The 17072-nt window shown below is 37.9% G+C and overlaps 1 protein-coding gene across 1 annotated transcript in view; it reads left to right on the forward strand.

Annotated features, from left to right (window-relative positions):
- The first annotated feature begins 779 nt into the window (after positions 1–779).
- Positions 780–17072, forward strand: part of GNA12 (G protein subunit alpha 12) — a 39077-nt gene continuing 22784 nt past the window's right edge. Inside the window, exons 1-2 of the mRNA XM_085300845.1 lie at positions 780–845; positions 6566–6781. Coding sequence (XP_085156971.1) covers positions 786–845; positions 6566–6781 — 276 coding nt within the window. The 5' untranslated portion in view covers positions 780–785. The remainder of the gene's footprint in view (positions 846–6565; positions 6782–17072) is intronic.

Consider the following 17072-nt stretch of genomic DNA (forward strand, 5'->3'; position numbering starts at 1 on the left):
ACCTGGATTGACTCATGGTTCAGACAAATAGCAAAGCCATCTAACAGGAGAGGGTGGAACCAGGAAAGATGCTCCTTTTAGTGGTACCTAGCTGTTTGACTGCTCTGTAACATGATACCTCATCCTTAATGGCATTCTCTGCTGCTACTTGATTATAACATTTGAAGGAGGTAGATCAAATAAAGACACTGTTAATGCTTTTATGACAGTAAAAGTCTGATTGTCTTTCTGTTAGCTTTACTAGTAGTGATGACCACCTTCCCAGGATTCCAGGTGGAAATTTGAGAAAAGTGCATGCAACTTTATTTACAAATAGTAATAACTTCATCTTTAAAACTGGTATTTTAAAATGTCTTTTTTAGAACATTAAGAGACATAGTCTAAAAATACACATAGGTTACATTTTATCATGTTTTTTTTTGCCAGTAAGCATTGGAACTGGCCCCTTCAGCAGCATCCATCTATGGCTGTGAGATTCTGCTTCCCCTCTTGTATTGGCACTAGTGATCGTGAAGCTGTCGGAATTTATTTAGGTGCAGAGAGGCTTGCCAGTCCAGCTGAAACTGTACTCACACAGCTGCGTGACTTCATGATGTTCCACTGCGCAAAGGATGTATTAGAGATGTCTTACCAAGGTGGAAGCACCCTTGATTTATGTTGGTCTCTGAATTATGATCTCCCAAACTTTGCCGATTTCTTGTCAACAACACTAAGGAATAACTCACAGTAGGAAATGCATTTAAATCCCTCACTGCAGTGTTAGCATTGGTTTACAGCCACAGGAAATGACAGTATTGCCTAATAGCTCTGATTTGGAGTGCGCTGATCCAACATTGAGCAATGAGGTGACTACCTTCAGCACTTTCTCTTGTAATAGCAGTGTATGTAAGTGATAGGGATGCTGGACAGCTAGGACTTTGGTATGAGGTTGAACAAGGTATTTAATGGTAAAAGCAAACCACTTTGTATGTAGTATCTACTCTTATCTCTGATCGCATACAAAGTAGATTTCCTTAAAAGTGGCTGTGAGGGGGTTCAATGAAGGAGACTGTTCTGCTTGATATAAGTAGTTTTGCAAGTTATCGCTAGACACCTTACTAGAATAATCAAGTCTTTTGCTTACTTGTCCATTTGCGCCTGGAAGAACCAACCCTCGCTTATGAGCTTGTGCCCCCCAAACCTACTACTTCTGTTGTCTGACGACTTAGCTGTGTTATTTTCACGCAGCCTTTGAGTTAGTCTATCTGGCAAAGGATGTGGGATTTCTAGGATTAGCTTTAGAATAATGAAGCCTTCAACTGTTGGAGTATGTGAATGAAATAAAATATGAATGCTGTGTTTTGTTTAATAGTAACTACTGATGTGAGATTTTTCTGTTACCAAACTGTTCTTTAAATACTGTGGTCACTTCTCATGAATCGGTGCTCATTACTAGCTTTAAGTGAAATTAGCTGGTGGTCACCTTTTTAATAACTCCCACAAAAGCAACTTTGAAATACAGGTATTTAAAGAAAATGATCATTGCCACCAAAATTATTATTTAAAAAAATGCAAAAACAAGCTTGATTTTTTTCCAATGCTAGAATATTCTCAAAAGCAGAGGAGACAAAATGTATTTTAGTAGGTCCTAGAAATAAAAACTTGTGTACAGGTTCATAAAACCTTCATATTGCTAGTGAGTAGCAAGTACTCTGCTTAGGATGTAACAGCTGTGCTGTGTCAGGCCAGGGATCTAGCATTTTTTTCCCCCAACTTACGGAAAAAGTAGGAGAACAGGGCAATGTGATACTTTCCTTTGGTATACTCTTTCAGTTATTGGCAGCCTTTGGTTTTGGAAACTTCTTCAGCCAGAGGTTGTATCTGGAATGTAATTTAATAAGTTTTTTTTGACCTTTCTTCCATGAATTTGTCTTAATTGTTTTTTGAGTCTGTTTATACTTTCAGCCAATGTCCTATGTAAATGAGTTTTTCTCACTGTGGGATGTGTACAGAAGAAAGTTTCTTTTGTTTCCAGTCTGCTTGATAACTGTACTTCTATTGTACTAATTCTTGTGTAGCAAGGGGGAAAAAAAGAATATTTTTTTCTATTCAGTTTCTCTATGCAATTTATAATTTCTATGGACCTCTGATACATTCCTCCTTATTTGTCTCTTTCCAAACTGTGGCGTTCTTGCTCTATTTAATGCCTGCTTGTGTAGAAGATAATTCGTTAGTTGGATCGTGTGTGTCACACTGCTCCTTTTCTAGTTGTACCTTCTCTCCGTTCAGGTTATTTGTACGCCCAGGAATTATATGGTGACATAAATATGCTAAAAATTATTAGGAAAACCCAGAACAGAGAACATCTTGTTTTCCTTCTCACTGATGCTGATCTTCCAGTATGCTGCTCTTTTGCCATTCTCTAATACTTGACACTCTCCTTATCTATAAAGTTCAAGTTTTTCCACCTGTGCTTATTCTGCATGCTGCTTTGACTGCAGCACAAAGCCCATAGATCGATTGAGTTGGTCAGAAATTTATTTCTTATCAAGAGTTCTTCCTACATTTTTTTCTCATGTTCCAGTTTGAAAATAGTCAGCAATATTCAGTTTTCTAAGTGGAAAAGGAGAATTGGTAATTTCTTTAGCAGTAGAAAATCAGAAAAAAGTCCTAAGTGTTGGAAGCGTTTACAGTGTAATGAACACTAATAAAAGTGGTCTAGTGTTACCTTCACTGTTAGAATGTGGGAGGGAGGGTTGTGTGTCTACTAGGTGTTGTTATTTATACCTGTGATGTCAGAGTCTAAATTTGGTTTTGGCATATTTTATTATTAAATATATTAAACTAGTCTATTCTACAATACACAGATTTTTGGAATTCTAACTAAATCTAATGTTCTAAATGCAATCTTTACTTCTAAGCACTTTTGCCTATGGAGAAAATAACTGTCTGGCTGTCTCCCATGACAGCCCTTATTTTTCATTCTCTAAATCCCTTGAATACCTTTGTCGTCTTAAAAAGATGTCATCTGGTAAGCCGTTACAGAAAACCCACAAGTGCAGCGGTAATTATCTGTGCTTGTCTCTGAGCTTCCCGCCCTTTGACTGCCGTGTATACAGAAGCCGTTACTCTTCAGGAGACTTTCTGGGGGGAGATGAGGAAGGGTGTGTGTTAATGTTAATAAACTTATGCTTCCTGGGATGCTAGCTGTAATAAATTTTGTGCATTTGGTGAGTCTTATTTTTAGATGTTAGGTCAGTTGATCTAGTGTATTTTTGGCTTCTTCAGAGGGAAGGCCAAGGAGGATTCTTAAAAGCCTGGATCTTTCACTTCAGCAAAACTGTGGCTTTTAGTTAAAGCCTCCTGCTTCCCTCCTTCGTGCTAAGCCTTCTCAGTCATAAGAAACAGCTTGAACACCTCAGTTACTGTCTTTTTGATGCTAATTGGAACTGTGACTTGACTCACTTTTGGGAGTATTGGGAAGTAGTAAAAAGCAGGTGGAAATTGTTCATACCTACTGTTTCAGAATATAATTTTGACTCTTCCTGTTCATAAACATATTCTCTACTTCTGTACAGACTTGCTTCGTGGTGGTATGGAATTTAAGAAAAATGACCGTTGGCGCACCTGGCTGTTGCTGAATTTTATATCCAGCTTAAAAATAGTGGTATCTGTGTTTAGTGACCTTGTAAGATGGAAAAATCTGTAATTTTTCCTTTGTCTCCTATTGGAGAAATCTGGGAAGTATTTTGAATGTGTTTCCAGAAAGAGCTCCATTCCTCTGGCAGCTTGTACTGCCCATTAATTCCCCCTCAGAAAGGGGCAAGAATTAGCAAGTTCTTACTGTGGCAGCTGAAAAGCAACGATACCAGTAATTCTGAAGCAAGAGTGGTGATGTGAGACATCTAAATTCGGTGATTTTTTTTTCTACTCTTCCTTCTGACATCTGCTTGTGGCATTTATAGAACTGTTGTGCAAAGATGGAGAAATGTTAAGTCTGGATTTGCTTTATTCGGGATCTTGCTTAGTCACAAATATTTTTGACTGCCGAGAGCTGGACTGGAAGAAACATTGGTTATGTTGATTTTGATGTAAAGCTTTGTCTCATGATTTCCTATCTAAATATTTCAAAATTGGTCTCTTCTGCATATTCTGATTGTGAGGAGTGCTTTTGCTTTGGATATACGTTGGACATTCCAAACCCATTTCGTATTTTTGATGTTCACTCAGTGTTTAAAATTATCCTTCTGTCTGTCTTGGCCTCTGTTTTGGCTGTGCTAATGCTGATGCCTGTGCATTTGAATCTGCCTATTTGTGCCAGATCAGGCCCTAAACGTGGTTTGGTGGCAACCTTTTCTTCCTCCGAAACAATCCAAAAGACATTGATGCTTGTGTGCTCCCCATGGTTAACTTTATGGCAGTTAATGCATTCATGTAGGGTCTCCGTTTCTGTTGCCTGAGGGAGGTTCAAACTTACATTTCCAAGGAGCTGTAACCAGTAGATAAGTGACTATTCTGGGACTGGAGCTGTCGCTACGCCCTTTATTGAAATTCTGTTCTGTGGTTTTCTCCAAACAAATGATGAAACTTTCCTTAACGACAGTCTCTAGGGATGTCCAGTGGAAACAGTAAAAGGCAGAGCTACAGTATGGAGAAATGCACAGTGTTTGATGTCCAAGCACCAGTTTATCGTGATGAAAATTTATGTGATCTTGACATCATTCATCTGAGAAGCTCTTAAGGGAGTGCAGTAGTGGTGAGATGGTTGAGAGTTAAATCAGTTGCAGAGCTGCAAGGCAGAAAAGCCAGAGGTTAAATGGGAGGGAGATGGCTTTAGGGAGGGAGATGGCTTTAGGGAGGGAGATGGCTTTAGGGAGGGAGATGGCTTTAGGGAGGGAGATGGCTTTAGGGAGGGAGCAGGTGAGAGGTTTGAGCTGGAGTGTGTGGGCTGGAGGGCTGCAGAGTACTTGGCCAGCCCAGAACAGTCCACTTAACCCTTTCTTTTAATAAATGCTACTTCTCACCAGCAAGAAGCAGCCTTGCCATTTCCATATCCAGAAATAGCAATGTTCCTACAGTCTGTTACTGCAGTGTTTTGGAAAAATCTAATGTTTAAGTTCCCTGTGTGGAGGGGGGTGACACTGACTTTGAATTCCACCCACGATAGTAAAGTCCTGAGATGTAGTACAGACATCTGCAAGTCAAGGATAACCTTGTATGCTTTTTTCCCTCATGTTTATATTTGTTGACACCATTTAAATAAAGGAGATCTACTGATCACTGATAAAGGGCTAGAGTCTGTAACTGGTCATGAGAGTGGGCTTCTGGTCAGTGCAGTAGAGCAGGGAATACTGAATAGTTCCGTCTGATATTTAATTCACTTCAGTTTGTAAATGTTCAGTTTTAGTCTGTTCATGGTATCGTGGAAATACATGCGACACATCGTAGAAAGAAAGTAATAATTATTGGCAAATCATAAATATTTACATTTGGGAGAAACTGCACTTTCGGAACATACTTGCAGTTTTGATGGCTTAAAATATGCCCCCTCTGTGATCTGGAGGTTTGGGTGCATAACCATGGAAAAGAACTTCAATTCTATTTTTTTATTTTATTGTTTTCATAAACTGTTAAACGACAAGATCAATAAATGAGAAAAGTAGTTTAACATAGCCTGCAGGTTTTACTTGTGATTTAGGTGGTGCTTAAGATGCTAAGCTGGCATTAACAGATGTCTCCATTAAGATGGTCCGTCCTTCTGAAAAATAACTGTTGCCTATCTGAAACTATTAAGCGTAGGAGGTAACTATTTACCAAAGGTGTTTCAAAGGAAGATGCTTATTTACAGCAAATTTTCAACCCTGCAAACTTGTATAGCTTTGTTTTCATAAAGCGTGGTTTATAGAGTTCAAGTGGATTGTGTCAAAATTATTCCTTACAGCAAGATGCTTCTAGGATCATCTTAGTTTGGTATTGCTGAATTTTTATACCTAAAGGCTTAACTTAATTGACAGTTGCATATCGCACTGAAAGTTAGAAAGCTTCCTCAATTTTAGATGCTCAGACAGATCCCACAAATCAATTACTTTATTTCACTGGAATTTACTGTCTGTGTTTTCATTAGTTTTTTTTAATGGTATTTGGCCTTCTAATTCTTGAGAAAGCTAGTGTATCATTATTGATATCTAAAATCCAAATGCAAAGAAAACTGGAAATAAATCTTGCACAGTTTCAGGCATGGGGTTACTTTTAAAACTGGAGCTGTGAGGGTAGGGTCACGCATTAGTTCTCAGACACTTTTCTTACATATTTGATGTTTACCTTTATCTGTTTCTAACGGTCTTTGTTTTACTGCCACTATTTTTTTCCACCAGAGATATATTACAGCTAGGTTCCTTACACAAGTAAGCTCTTTCTGTGTTATTTTTGGTGAAGGTGTTGCAAGAACCGATATTTATGACCTCCTCCTGTGTTCAGTCTCACTAGAATAGTACCAAAAAAAGTAAATTTCATGTACCTCTGAATCCTTGTTCTTTTATAGTTTAATATTTTTAACACTGACTTTCTTATCTGAATCATTCTTCAGGGCTGCAGGGTTCTGGTTGATGCACGGGATAAACTGGGGATCCCTTGGCAGTACACAGAGAATGAGAAGCATGGAATGTTTTTGATGGCTTTTGAGAACAAAGCTGGAATGCCCGTAGAGCCAGCCACCTTCCAGTTGTATGTACCCGCACTGAGTGCGCTGTGGAGGGACTCGGGAATCAAAGAAGCCTTTAGCCGCCGAAGCGAGTATCAGCTGGTGAGTACATCCATCTTTGTGGTGAATTAAGNAAAAAAAAAAAAAAAAAAAAAAAAAAAAAAGAAAAAAAAGAAAAAAAAGAAAAGAAAGAAAAGAAAAGAAAAAAAAGAAAATGTCTCCCTCCATATAAATAGTTCTTAATTTGAAAGATAGCTTGTTACATACAACATTTAGCCGTCATATGAGCAGCACTAATGCTGCTCAGTTGTGCTAATGCTGTAAATCTGAACACTTCAGCAGCACAAACAAGTGGTAATTGAAGCCAAACTTGAAAAACTACATGGCAGTAAGAGGGAGTGGAAAAGTGCACAACTGGATAAACTGGAAGAGCAAGAGGAACCAAAAAAGGCAGGAATTGGTTGAACTAAAAATATTTTAGCAACTCAGTAGGTCTGTTCATAGTAGGTCACTGATGAAGGCACACTTAATTTGTAACTTTCCAGTCTGGCCAGCTTGCACTATATTGATACTGGCAAACTATTCCTGCATGCAGATCTTTTTAAGTGAATGCAACACCCATTCAGGCTGCTGCTCTTGAACTGTTTCTTTTCATCCTGACATCTGCAAGTGAAATTTGGATAACCAATTGAAAGATGACAGTAAGGTTTGAGTAAAATTGTGCTATCTACCTTGCTTTCTTGCTGTTAGATTTTCATGCTCTAGTGCCAAAATAACTGTTTCTAGTATGGAATATATTTCTGACAGCTGTTTATAATCTACTCCCTTTTCTTCCTCTAAACAAGAAGATGCTGCTTTTTCTTTTTATAGAACTTTGCTAGGTATTAAGACTCAAGAATACACTGAATGAAATATTAGTTGTGAATTCTCCCAAATGTGGTCATTACTAAAGACGACAAATATTCACTAAGCATTTATCTTTTCTGTGTCTAGTATTATTGTGAATTTAACTAGATGAGCAACTGTTTCAGTGAAAAGATTGTGATATTGCTTAAAAGCGTTTTAGAGGATACAAAATTGTGTTCTCTGCCTAACTTGCATCTGTAGCGTACTCAAAGAAGGAAGCTTACTAATTTGTGGTTGAGATTGTGAGTTTATATTTTAGAATTTCTAACAAAGTGAACCCAACAGTAGTGGAAGTGGGGCTGCTCCACTTAACTTTTATGAAAGGTTCAATGTCGTCKTCTTAAAAGAACTGGAGTGTAGAGGAGGCTTGTCCAAAATACRTTCTTCCTTCTTCAGTTTTCTTAAGCAATCAGTAGTAGTGCTACATGAATCACTAGAAACAAACTACTGTGTTCTAGGACCTAAAAGTTGGATTCTAGTCAGCTGTCTCTTTTGCTTAGCCAGAATTTTTGATTCTGTAAATTGGGATTAGTTTGTGTACTTTTACTGGAATAGGGGACTGATACTTATTGTGTGGGTGGAAGTCTGTTTATCCGTTCACAGTAAAGAAGGAAATTGGCAGTCTAAAATCTTGGTTTCCATACACCTCAAATTCAAGATTCAAGAAGAGCAGGTAGTTAAACATAATACTGAGGGTAATGCCGCATGATCATGTACCTATGCTCTGTAGTRTTATTCCTTTGATTTGTTTTTCTTTCCCTGAGTTAACACTAGGTTGCTTCTCTTCCGAGCATATACTCATACTTAATGGCACTTAAATACTTAAATACTTGCTTAGCAGCTTTAAAAGGGAAACAAAATAAACTTGTCTGTTTTCCTCTGAAGARGTTGCATTGTATTTTCATGTTCAGAAATGCAAGAGTATCCTTTATGTTGTCTGTCTCACATGATCTTGGTAAAGTTTCTAAAAAGTAATTGCATAAGCAGTGTAACTCAAACACATTTCATGTCAAAATGTTAATTGCAGGAAGAGCAGCATTATGTTTTTTGATTTAAAAGAAATAACTGCAATTGATGGAATAGCTACAAATAAGATTAAAATGAACATTTCTGTTTATCTCTGTTTCCTAGTGGTAAGGACTTGTCATCTATCAAGTCTTTGTTATTTGATCTTCACAATTTTCAGTATTGTACTACTTTTTTTGGAGCTCTTTACCCTTAGAGTAAAATTGTGCTGTTTCTTAAAGGTCTTAAATTCTTAGATATAGAATAACTTTCTTTAAAAATGACTGAAGAATACTTATTTGGGTTGGCTGGGTTTTTTGCTTTGTGTTTTTACTCCTGAGAGTAGCTATGTTCTTTCATAACGTATGGTAACGTCTGAGGAACCATTGCCTCTTATTGCCAAACAACTGATTGACTGTTTCTCCTCTTTCTACCCCGTTCAATGGAACGAGATACTTACCAGTGCAACTTGATATCACTTTTACTAGTTCTTGGGATGACTTCTTAATTGTTCTATTTCAATTTACGTATAGGATTTTAACTTATTAACTATTCTTTAATTTGTAGGTAGAATTCTGTTTCATGTGTTCTGTCCCCAAACTGCATTCAGCTCCCCCCCCCCCAAAAAAAAAAAAAAAAAAAAAAGACAGTTAAAGGTAGAACTTTAAAGACCTGGAAACTTTGAGTATTTAATTGAATGAGTTATGTAAATGTTAGAAACCTGACTTCGTCTAGTCCCCCTTAGATTCTTACTGGACATAGCTGTAGAAGACATGGAAAAAAGCCATCAGTGGGATTCTTGGGGTCTGTCTCCTCACGTTACAGCTCCGTGTGCATTCTCTAGTGTCTGCTGCTGTAGTTAAACTTACGTTGCAACCCTTAGCTACTCATCTTTGTCCACTACTAAGATGCCTGTTTGAGTCTTGTTGGAGATAATCTTTGAAAGCTATCTCTGAATTATGTTGAAACTGGCAAATGGCTAAAGAATGATTAAAATGACTAGGTAAAACTGTCAGAGGATGGTTGCATAAACCTCCTTTCCTTGACCTAACAAGTTAAAGATCTAACAACTGAAATGTTACAGCATTAGGGACTGCGGGAGGATGTACAGGGAGAGATGAGAGATTATTTGTTTCATAATTTCTAGTATTTGTAGCCACAGAGTAAGACTTTGCCATTCTAAGCGCTGTTCAACGCAGAACAAAAGCATGGTTCCTGCCATAGAGGACTTGATTTTAACATGAGACAGCTAATCAGAGAATCCAGTATAGTAAGTAGTAGTAACTGCATAAGCAGCATGTTAAGAATTTTATTTTTCTGGGAAACACAATGTTCAAGAAAGGGCTTTGTTTTTTTTTAAGGAGAGATTCAGATTAGGATCGTGTGGGAGGCTCTTCCCCATACCGATCAGCAATAAAATTGCATCAAACTGGGGGAAAAAAAAGTCCGTTTTGAATAAATAGCATTCCAAGTCCAGTAAGCCTACCTCTGCGTTCTCTGGCTTTGAGTGCATGATTTAAACAGGAAATACCAAAATATAATAAAAAAGCACACCCAAACCCCACAAAACTCAGACACACAGGCATGCAAGTGATCGTATAATATGCTATCGTCTTCAGCACCATGGTAGTGGTCTATCATGATTCTTTTTGATTGGCATTCGTATAACCTGTTCAGTGTTACTGGGGGAATTGAAACTGCTGCAGGCCCCAGAGCTCTCAGCCTGTAGTACCTTACATYGCTGCACTATTGACCAAAAAAAAGAAAAGAGATACTGTTTATAACTGAGTCCTGTTGCATGCATCTTTGGCAGCTACAACTTGGAGTTCCTGGGTTCTGTTATTACTATACAGGCTGGGTCACCAGGAGATGTTGAAAATACCTCAGTTGTGAATGAAAAGCACTTTATTGAATAAATACTTCATAAATTTAGAACTGATTTCATGGATACAAATGCTAGTTTTGGCTTGATAGCTAAACAAGTTCTTCATCTCTAACTTCAACATGTTTCCATGCTTCGCTTCTAGATTCAGCAAACATCTGATTCTTCAAACAGATGTTGATTAGAAGCAGCAAAATTCTTTAAAAAAATATTTTTTAAAATGCGTTTATAGGGGTGTAAACAGAAAATTCAAGAAGTTTGCCTTATTTATAATGGCATATTATGTACATGTACCCATACTTTCAGTTTACCATTTGATTTAAAGGCTGTATGCGTATAGACTGGTATAATTTAATAGGAGGCAGATATATTGGACTCTTGAGGAATAATGCTTTACTCTATTGATTTACCTGAGGCTAAAGTGCTCTGTATCGGCACACTCTTTCTAATTTTCTTCAAGTGAGCTATTACATGGAATATGCTTGGTTCAAACTGAGTTTACTATCCTTATACTAATCTTAAAATCATCATCTAACATTTGAAGCTTTACATTGGTATGATTTTTCTGAATATTTCTGGACAGTTTTGAAGTCAAGACTTTGCACACAGATTTTTCTTCCTTGTGGCCTTACAGTCAACACTAAACACTTAGTACTAGAGCCAAAATAATAATATTAACTTTCTCTAGTTGCACTGTCCTAATGTTTAAGGATTATGTTTTTCTGCTTTTGAACTGTCTGTATTTCTGCAGGAAGTTTTGTGACTTGGTAAAAATAAATAAGGCAAGTATGTTTTTTTGGTTGGTTGACTACAGCTGGAAATTGCAGTACAGGTGTCTTCCTATGGTCTGTAATGCTGAACTTAATGACTGACATAGCAGTGGAAAATTTGTTGAAAGAAAATGCTCTGACCATAACCTCATACAGTCTGAAAGCTTTTTTCTCCGAGACTGCAGAAGCTGCCTGTAGGCATTTGAGTGTTTCCTGCTTCATATTCAGTGCCTGGAAGGACTGTCTGCAAATCCCTGTCTGGGGCTTTGAGCCCTTCAGAAATGAGTGGGTGGATGCGCGGGGTGGTGGTGGGGTGTTTTGTTTTTTGTTTTGGCTCCACTGACTGTCTTTAAAGCAGACTTATCAATTCCCCTTGCTTTTCAGGAGCATCTCGCCCCTGCCCAGCCTGTCCCCCCCACCCGGAGCTCCTCCGCTCCTTGTGTGCAAGCCAAGTAGCTCTGGGACAAAAGCTTCATTGTGTGATCCGTTACATTGTCAAGTCTCTGTCCTCGTTTTTAACGACTGTACTAGGAATTCCTTTGTAATCAGTGTGCAACTCTTCTCTAGTCTCCCTTGCCCTCGTTATCTTCTCCCTTTTTCTGTCTGTATGTTAGAAAGGAATGCGTTTATTCCTTGTGTGAAAATGTCCTGTAGCAGTTGTTCTTTCTGAAGTTGCCTCTGATAYTTTGGGCAACCGGATGTCGTTCTGCCTTGCCAGCAGATGGAGACAAATTCCCTTTCGAATGACTTCCTCATTTAAAGGAAATTGGGATTACTGAAGAGCTACTTATGCTTTAGCTGGAAGGAGGGAAGTTTCTTCAATTTGAGTCTAATAGCAAGTACTTGGGTGTATTTGGGAGTTCAGGGGCATGTACTGCAATAGTCCACAAGCTCTCTTGCACCCGTAAGTAGTATTTCCTTTTTATGCCATGAAAAAGAGAGGCTGAGGCCAATGTAGGAATTACTTTGGTCAGAGTTTTTTCCTCTCAGTTCTTCCAGTGTCTACGCCAGACTAAAATTACTTACACTGCTGAGGGCAGCAGCCCTCCAGTGTATGTGGAGGGAGGGGCAACTTGTAAAGGACAGCCTGTATTTTTAGGAGGGTTTTGAGGGGACCAAGGGTGAGGCGGATGGCTTGGACTTCCATGCAGCCAGAGAAGCTACATCAAGGATATAGAGCAAAGTCGCAGAACGTAGTGGTTCTCCAGCAGTGGCAGGAGATAGTAGCAGATTTATTCCAAGCTTTTCTACTATACATGCTTTAGAGCAGGATGTTAAATCACAGACATTACCCAAGCAAAAATGAGATGTTACAGAAGTAGTTTTATTTGAAAGCAAAAGGAACAACAACTGCTGTCTTTATTAGATAAGCAAAGATGGGTTTTTCAGCAACCAATTTCATGCATCAAGTCACCAATTCTATGCCCTTACCATTAAGAAGCCATTCGCTTTCATTTTAATGTGTCCAGAACAAATAAAAACTGAACTSAGGTCATCTGCTTTTTGACTGCTTGTGACTTGGTATGCATTGTGTAATCATGGAGAAAGATAGGCCAAGTAGGGCTTTTCAAGCAATAAAATGATATATTCAAGCAAGAAAATGATACTTTAAGCTTGGTCAGAGTGGATATTTATTGTGTACTGGCACTGCTAACAGAACCTCAGGTAACAGTGAGCTCATTTCAAGAGCTGGCTTCAGGAATCATTCTTGAAGTAAATTTGACATTATTTTGTCAGATCACTTGATTTTTAAAATACACTTTTTTTTGTCTCCATCCTGACTTCTCTTAGTCAGGATGTTATCTTYATTTGAATTATTCTTTCTGCTTCCCTTCAAAATACAAAGTCTTTCGAGTCTATAGCTATGTATTTCAAGAGTTCTTGAACTTCTTTAGAACAAATTGTCTCTTCATCCCTGCATGACTGATGGAGCCATTCACTCTAAACTCCCAAGCCTATTTGCAGTTAAGGCACTTGTGCCTAGTTGTTCATGTGCAGCCAGGCTAGTTTCTGGCTTATATTTGCAGATAGCTGCTCTTAATAATMTAGGAGAGAGCATGGCTATCCAAGCAGTCTGCAAATGCCTGTTTTAATGCACTTATTCTTAATATGCAAACTATATATGGTTCATCACTAGAGCATCAGTTTAAATTTAATCTGAGTGTTRTTATTATTGATCTTCACTACACTGACAAAATAGTTTCTGCTGTTTTAATAGGTCAAAGAATTAACTCTGACCATTAGCATGAGGTAGCGGTTCCTGAGAGGTTTGCAAATATAGACAAAAAACTTACTACTGTGTCTGTAGTTATTTTTAGATCTCTGAACAGAGAAATGTGTGGAACATTTCCAGTAATACTTCACATAGTAAGAGCCTGTGAAGCCTTGGATATTGGAAAACTCTGGAAAACGCTTTAAAGGCCCGTTCTTYTAGATCGATTTGCCGTTCTCTGCCTTTTTGAGGCATTTATAAGAGGACAGGAGTCAGACTCCCKTATGAGTTGACTGTGGGTTTATTTTCTAAACAGATACTTAAAATAAGGTAGCTAAATTTTGGCTGACAGAACAGTGTATTGGAAATCTTGCTTAGTTAAGAGCTTTCTCCTTGCGTGAGTACAGCTTTCTTGGTGCATCTTCCTCATGCAGGGATATGCTGATGACTTCAAAGCCTCCCAGGCAGCCAACTCCGTATTTCGAGTGATACGGAAGCAAGGCACCAGTCATTCCCACTGGTTCTTGATAGAGAGTAGACAAGCTGCTGCCTGAACAGCTTTCTTCTGGTACAGGAATGCCAGGTATAACAGTAATGTAAGATCTGGACTTGGACTATATACCTGTTGCTGCATCTGGGAGGGTATGTTCACCTGTGGMAGCCTTTGACTGTCCCTATAAAGTTGGTAGACTGAAAGCAGCAAAATAGAGCACTGATTTGACATGAGGAGTAAATGACTTGTAAAGTGGCACGTTGAATGAAATCTACAGTAGTGGGCACTATTTTATCAGAATTCTGCAGTGCACYTTTAATAGAGATTGCTTGAATCCTTAAGTAAAAATTTTGCAACTGATTGTTTACCATAAACTTAAGGGCAGGGTAGATCTAGCCCTAAAAGCATGTCTAAGCATTTTATCCTCTTCTTCCAACAAAAAATATATACTGCAACACTGAAATGAGGAGAATTTGTGTATAATACTGACTTAATGCACTTGCTAAGGACTCTTTGGGAAATAGCATATGGCAAATCAAGTCCAACTTAGTATACTACTCTTTTCCAAATCTCTGTTTGAATATGAACTTACACAAGAGACTATGAATGTTGCTTATTCTGTAAGGAAGACTTTTTTTTTTTTTCCCGAGCTGTGAGGCTTACATATTTCATCAGTGAAATCCATTGGGGCTTGACCAGTGCTAGTGAGACGTACAGAGGAAATAGCCATGCTGTTCAAAGTGCCAGCATGGGAAATCTTGTTACCATTTAATGCACGTAATTAGGACTAGGCAGTAACTCTTTGCCAAATTGCTTTGAACCTTGCTTGGATATTTCTAGTTTGCATAACTCCTGTGAAACTGAGTTACTGCTGAGGAAGTTCTGCAGATTTTTCTTTCTTAATCTACATGGGACACATCACTCCGACTCAGAAAATTTCAAAAGAATACGACTCCATTGGTAGTACAGCTACAAACCAAACTCTTGCTTACTGTTGCCGAGCCGTGATATTTTGTTGTTATGCAGTGTTAAAAGTGCTGAAAGTGAATGAAAATGAGGGGTGGGTTTGTGTGTGTGGGTTTTTTTTGTTTTGTTTTTTGTTTTGTTTTTGTTTTGTTTTGTTTTGTTTTTTTGAGTTGTGAAGCTGAGGTAAGTAAATAGGCCAGTTCTGAATTTAGTTGTTGCACTTAACTAATAGTGCAGTATAACCTAAGCTTTCCCTTAAATTTGCCACTTGTTTGTTATTGTAGAAATAACATGAATGCCGTCTTGTTTGAACTTGTTTTAGTTATATTAGAATTGCGAAACAGTGGTTTAGTCTGACAGAATATGTCTCAACTTAAAGGATCATTAACTTGTAGACTTCATCTATACAGATTGAAAAACGCTATGCTTTGGACATATGTAGGTGAGTGTAATTACAAAAATGTTTTTCTTTGGTTAAATATCTAAGTAAGGTTTTATGTCTATAGCATGACAATTAAGTGCCAAAAATCCAGATTTAAATTCTTGCTTCTAGTTCTGTCCTCTAATCCGTGAGACCCTGAAAGTTTATGGTAAAGCTACATAGTTTGGCTCATCTTTGTACAGCAGTAGTAGTTAATTGCTTGTTTAAGTGTAATACTGCAAATCATTGTGGTTGGCCTGTTGTGGGAGGGATTAGCAGTTGCAGTCCCTGGCTCCTAATCCTCTCTCTAAGACCAAACAGGGAAACTTTTTCAGATCAAAATCTGAAGTAAAAACACCCAAACAAAAGTGGCATTTTTRTTAGAGGAGGTGCATTTTAGTTATGGTTTGGGTTTTATTAAAAATCAGGATGTAACATCAAGGAAAACCCATCTGGGAACCTTCACAGAAAACACTGACAATATTGGCTAATATTTCATAGACGCAAACAGACAAACAGTGCAAGTCAAATGCTCAGGCTCCTATTATATTTGCAGTATTTAAAAAATAAAAATTTTAATGAGAAGTGCAAACAGGCCTGCTTTCACCAGAGTTTTTGAGCAACTTGCTATTTGGCTCTGCCAGTACTGTGTATGCTTTTTGGTATGCCATGATAGTTGCTGATATTCAAATTCAGGACTAAACTGCAACAAGAACCAGAGTTGAGAATGCCTTCATCACACTTGATGTCTGTGGCGTAATCTATCGCCTGAACCAAGGGATGTTGCACTTAATCTGTTTTGCCTTTACTGCTGTTGAACGACAGGTAAGAAGAGCTTGCATTTAAAGTAGCTGGATTCCAAACCATTTAGGGCATCAAAGGTCAGAAATAACTTTTCACTGAAATCATTTTGAGTTCTAGGGAAATATACTTGTGTGATACCWTTTCTCCATGAGAAGAGCCACACTCAACAGACAAATCTGTGTGATGGATAGAGCACCTATTAGATTTTTTTTAATGATTTCTACTATTAGGGAGAAATAATAAGAACTTCAGGATTATTTTTCATAATTATGACCTTTTCAAAATAGTGTAAAGGGAAGAATGTTGAAGAATAACAGTCTATTAAGTACCTACTAATAGTCTCAATCAAGGATTAAAGGCCAGCATACAAAGTGCTCTGTAAAAAAATAAATGGATTCCTGCCGTGAATTACTCCTGGTCTTTGATTATGACAAAAYGCAATAGCCGAATTGTAGTCTGCATGTGCCGGGGAGAGTAAGTTGGAAAGTAACAAGCAGATCATACATAATAAGTCGTTAAAAAGAAATTGATATGCCTACCATATGAAAACCCAGCAAGACTTTGAAGAAAACTAATAGAAAAAGACTTGTGCTACTGACTGGTTTTCTGTATAGCAAATTCATTCTCATCTGTTTTATTCTTAGATCAGAAACTTAGGGCCAAATCACTTCTAAGGTCTATAAAATGTACACTGCATTCATACACTTCATTAATGCCCTGCTGTCTATGGCTTCCAGTGGGTTGAAATTTAGACTTTGTGTGGTCTTACTTTTTTAACTTTAGATTCTTGGAGGTAGATAAAAAGGCTTGTATTTTTATGGTACTATGTAAGCCTCTCTGTTGGAGTTTTTGCTTTTGGTCCTTGGATGCCAATAAATTTTGACTGTTTTTGGTGTGGTTAAGGTGGGCGAGAGAAACAGCTTCATAGATGCAG

The sequence above is a fragment of the Rhea americana genome, unplaced genomic scaffold, assembly GCF_003343005.1.
Source record: "Rhea americana isolate MKP2758 unplaced genomic scaffold, rheAme1 scaffold_10, whole genome shotgun sequence".
Taxonomy (NCBI): domain Eukaryota; kingdom Metazoa; phylum Chordata; class Aves; order Rheiformes; family Rheidae; genus Rhea; species Rhea americana.